Source organism: Montipora capricornis, chromosome 8, assembly GCF_036669925.1.
Source record: "Montipora capricornis isolate CH-2021 chromosome 8, ASM3666992v2, whole genome shotgun sequence".
In the NCBI taxonomy this organism is placed as follows: Eukaryota; Metazoa; Cnidaria; class Anthozoa; order Scleractinia; family Acroporidae; genus Montipora; species Montipora capricornis.
The window spans coordinates 10300081-10305080 of record NC_090890.1 but is presented as its reverse complement, the minus strand read 5'-3'; the positions used below and the strand labels follow the sequence as shown (position 1 = coordinate 10305080).

The 5000-nt window shown below is 38.5% G+C and overlaps 1 protein-coding gene and 1 long non-coding RNA gene across 2 annotated transcripts in view; both read left to right on the top strand.

Annotated features, from left to right (window-relative positions):
• Positions 1 to 5000, top strand: part of LOC138014389 (uncharacterized) — a 201700-nt gene that overhangs the window by 16953 nt on the left and 179747 nt on the right. The window lies entirely within an intron of this gene.
• The window catches only part of LOC138014625 (galactokinase-like), a 9441-nt gene that overhangs the window by 1555 nt on the left and 2886 nt on the right, over positions 1 to 5000 (top strand). Inside the window, exons 2-4 of the mRNA XM_068861747.1 lie at positions 1574 to 2019; positions 2744 to 2925; positions 3556 to 3706. Of these exons, the coding sequence (XP_068717848.1) occupies positions 1574 to 2019; positions 2744 to 2925; positions 3556 to 3706 (779 nt within the window). The remainder of the gene's footprint in view (positions 1 to 1573; positions 2020 to 2743; positions 2926 to 3555; positions 3707 to 5000) is intronic.

The following is a 5000-nucleotide window of genomic DNA, read 5'->3' as shown; positions in this document are numbered from 1 at the left end:
ATATCACTCAATATCCAAACAAAAGATTTTGCACGTCTAAGCTCTCATTCAGTGTGAGATTTGAAGCAACTCATGCCAGTTGGGAGCATGTAAATTTGTTGGGCTCATTTGTCCTCGTGAAGGACTCGAGGAACAAAATGAACTTATATTTCAAAAGTGGGTTATAGAGGAATCCCTTTGGAGCCATCAAACAGATGGTATAAGTGTCTATAACAGGCATTCGCTTAAATCAGTAGGATCAGTAGTAGGGGTAGGCCATGGACCAGGTCCATAAAGGGGTCCGCGAACCAGGTTCACAGGGGTGGTCCATGGACCCCAGGTCCATGTTTTGTATACATCCATCATTGCTGGGACTTCCAGTAATTTTATCTTACTGATGATGCATACAACATGAATTCCAAGTGGTTCTGTTACAAAATTGTTCCTAAAATTAATATATGTTTTTAATGTTACTAATGCTGTTCAGTTACAGACCTCTCAACCCCAAAAGACCAAAAACCTGGCGATCATGCAAGGTCTTAGAACCTGGAGATTTGGGGAAAAGCCCAGAGATTTATTGATGGTGTCACAAAAAAATGAAAACTAGTTCATCAAAATAAAATTTTCGTTTCTGTTATCATCGTTTTCCACCATTTTGACAAAGTGGACGAAACATATCTAGATGTGACGAACTGGTAATGATAACCTTATTTGGCATTTGTCTTCTAAATATGGTTGTGAAGACCATGTCTTGTCAACCAGTTGATCGATCGAATTGGCACCAGAAAAATCAATTTACGAGACAGAAATGAAAATATTCAAGGAAAGGTATTCCATCAGGCTGTGCCTCATCATGAAAACATGAGATTGCCCTGAAAACTGTGAGTCTCAGTGGAGTCTCAAGGCAAAACTGTGAGACTAATTGAGAGGTCTGCAATTATGAAATCATAAAAGTTTAAAAATTCTCGGTGCAGCATATCAGCAGAAAATTGTACTAAGAAATTTTCTAAAGTAAATTTTAGCAAAGAATTTCATTGTTAATTGATATGTAGTCATAATAAATACGTTTTTCTACCTCTGTTTGTGGCTATTTATTGCTTGGAACAATTAAAATTCATGTGTGCATGGTGCAACAGGGGCGAACTTCATGACATGACAATCCATTGTATGTGTCAGGATCTACTCTTGACATCTGGGGAGAACCTTCTTTGTGATTCATGGGTGCATGTGAACGATAAGGGTGCATTTAAGAGATGATTGAGATTGATCTTTTGAACTATATGTACTGCGTAAATATGACATCAAACATTATTGTTCCAAAAAAAACTGTTGCATTTTTTTGTTGACTTGCTTTCTTTTTCACGCATCATTGATCCTGCCACATGCACATGTATGTCTAAGACCTCTTGCATGCTCCTGGCCAACTTTTAATTAATGAATCCTGAGGCAAAAGCATCCTAATTGACTTAATGGTGTTTTTTCATTATAATTGTGCTCAAAAGTAGCTGGAGACTACACTTGTAAGCATGATCTTGTATTGGTGGGTTACAAGTAATAAAATTTGATAGTATTATTGCTGTTTTTTTTCCCACAGGCTTTAGAATTAGTGACAGTGATTGTCGGGAGAAAATCAGATGGTGATGTTTGTCGAATAGCAACCTGTGCTAGAGGTGTTGATGAACCAAATATGATATCATTTCCAGTTCCAACACCCAACAATCCCTTGAACCCTGGAAAACCAGCTTGGGCAAATTATGTTAAGGGAGTCATTGCCAATTTTCCTGCACAAGTCCCAGCATTTGATGCAGTAATAGCCACCTCAGTTCCTCTGGGTGGTGGTGTGTCTAGCTCGGCATCACTTGAAGTGGCCTCGTACACCTTCCTTGAGCAGTTAACTGGAAAAGTGGAAAAAGACTTGAAAGTCAAGGCACTCGCCTGCCAGAAGGCTGAACACGACTTTGCTAAAATGCCATGTGGAATTATGGATCAGTTCATTTCTGTCATGGGCAAGAAAGACAATGCTTTACTGCTTGACTGCAGGTGAAGAATTCTGTTAATCCATTGACACCCGAACTGCCCTGGACCACCCCTGTTGATGAGTAAAATTGTCTGGCATTAGACAGAGTAAAATCTACTAAGTCTCACTCCAAGGAGACAATGGGTGAATGGATGCATAGTTTTTGAATGGAAGTAGAGGATGTTAATTCTTTTTATTAGCCTGTAAAAATAGAGGTTTTGCAGTATAATTGGTGGTACTAATCTCACTTTGAAGGTTAGGAGCTTGCAGTCTAGCTTTGTGTTGTATAGTTTTTTGAATGAGAATGTTTTTTTTTCCTCATTTCAGCTTTCGTAGTCCAGTGTTCAGTTCATTTAGACTTTGACAAGTAATTCAAGGGTCATAGCAAAAAAACATTTTTTAGATCCCAATAACTATTATTTTGGAGCAATATTATAACTCAAGGGGACATGGTCTGTGCAATAACGAGAGTATATTACATACTGGTATACGGTAAGGCCTTCCACCGTTTTGTACATAGTTTGAGTCACAGACCTCATGTCATCTGTTGGTTGAGTTTGTTAGTTCTCTGGTCTGCTCCTATTGTATAAAAAAAACATTTTGCTTGGCAATTAAACAATCATGGCATTTAAGTCTGACTTTTGGTTCTTTCTGCTTTCTTTATAAGTTCATACACTACGAATGTTTCTGTGGCTCAAGCTGACACCCTTTCTCTTTGTTTAATTTTTTTGTTTTATTTTCCTTTAGATCAATGGACGCCAAACTTGTTCCATTGACAAACCCTGAGTTGGTCATCTTGGTGACCAATTCAAATGTTAAACATGAGCTGACAGGAAGTGAATACCCAACAAGGAGAAAGCAGTGTGAGACAGCAGCTGCAGCACTAGGAAAGCCTAGTCTCAGAGAAGTTACCATGGAAGAATTGGAAGGTAGAATGATAGTTAACTGAACTTTGTGTCCTTCAAGAGGCTTTGGTGAAATGTGAGCAAAAGACTTGATGCAATGTTTAAGAAACAAGCAGCAGTGTTTTTAGACCCAATAGCATGTGCTGCAAGTTTTTTGAGGCTTCAAAAACATTCCACAAAAAGCGAGTCCCTCGGGAGTCTGAACAAAGAGTCAAATTGTAAGTTAGAATAATAATAATCTTTGTAAGATCTTGGCAAGGATTTCCTTAGGATCCTTGAGGATCTTTTCAAAGATTTTCAAAAATCTCTAAGGATCTTGCCAAGGGTTTTTGAGGATCTTGGCAAGAGATTGGAAGATCTGTAATGATCTTTGAAAATTTTTTGAAAAAATCTTTGTGGATCTTGGCCAGGATTCTCAAAAGATTTTCATGGAAATCTTTAATTAAGATCCTTTAAAGTCTTTTATTTTACCAGGGATGGCTCTTCCAGTGAGTTGGTCCATTTGTCCAATGTTAAAAACTTGAACTGTAACAGTTGTGTTAAAACGTTGTGAAGCCTATGGAAGAACATGACTGTTATCCAGTCATCCTTCCCCTTTACCATAGCAAGTCATTGTTCTAAGCCATCAAATTTTGGTTTTTGGAAACTTAACAGCTAACAAGGGAAAGCTTGAAGACATTGTGTTCTGCCGAGCAAGGCATGTTGTTGGGGAAATCCAAAGAACTACCAAGGCAGCTGCAGCAATTGAGAAAGAAGACTACAAGACGTTTGGAAAGCTTATGGTAGAAAGCCACAACTCTCTCAGGTATGACAAAACGAACTGTATGAGTTATGTGGCTGAGCATAAATATTCTACTAACTGACGAGACTCAGGTGGAATCGTACTAAAGGAGAACAAATCTTCGTGACAATTTTTTTATGTGATGGGAAAACCAGAAGACTTGGCCAAAACTCTTGTGGAGCAGAGAGAACCAAAAAAATCTCTACCCACATAATTATGGCTTTAAGTTAGGAAATCAATCACAGGCCACATTACTTAAGTGAAAAAGCAAGTGTTCTCACCAGTGTCCCAACTGTGCACATTGTTAAGCGTAATCAGAAACCCATAAGAGTTGAAACGTGTAACGGCCCCAGGTGTGCAGGGAAACAGGCTTCTGAATATTCAATTTGCTAAGTACCATATTTGGAACAACAAGAGCGAGGGTTTCCAAATATGGTACTTAGCACTGAAACATTCAACCAATTAGTTTGCACTGAATATTCGGAAGCTGTGAACGCGCATTACACGTTTCAACCCTTATGGGTTTCTGGCATAATGCTTAAATAGATTTAACCCATTCACACCTCAAATGCACTAGGACGCCCCCCATTGTTGAGTAAATTCGTCTGGCATTTTTTATTAGTTGGGGGATGATGGGAATTGTGTGAGTTAAATTTAGAAACTGTATGAACCCCCTCCATTTGCGAACTTCAAGTGCATGACCCCCACCACAAGTTTGGCTGTATACAATTATTGCACAAAGTTATTTGCCCAGGCAAACAGGTTTTTTCCAAGGTCATCAGTCATTCTTTCAAAGTTAGAGAAAGAGCAGTCTTATGATCAAAACAAGTTTCATTTATGTGCTACTGAGAATGTTACTTGAGTATTAGCCGTCACAAGGAGGCATGGCAAAATGATTACTTGCTTTCAACAAGTGAGGTCCAATGTTCACACCATAAGAGGACTGAATTTGTGCTTGTTCTCCACCCTGTACCAAGAGTCTTTCTCTGTTTACTGCAGTTTTTCTCCTCCCACAAAAAGCACTGAGTAGTTGATTCCAGTTAGTAGACACATCTATCGAGTTAACCTACACTGCCAGTCAGAGATCTTTTTGAACTTAACTTGAACAGAAGGTAATTAACATTCTACCTTTAAAACACACACCCTTTTGTCCTCCAGCATTAAATATAGAGGCTGGTTGATTAAATCTGAGTTGTGGAAAATCAGCATTGGAGGGGGAAAGGGAGAAAAGTGTCTTCAGGGTTAAAACATTAAATTTTGTTTCCCAGATTATAGGTATCTCCCCTTCCTGGATACTTTTATTTGTATTAAATTTCTT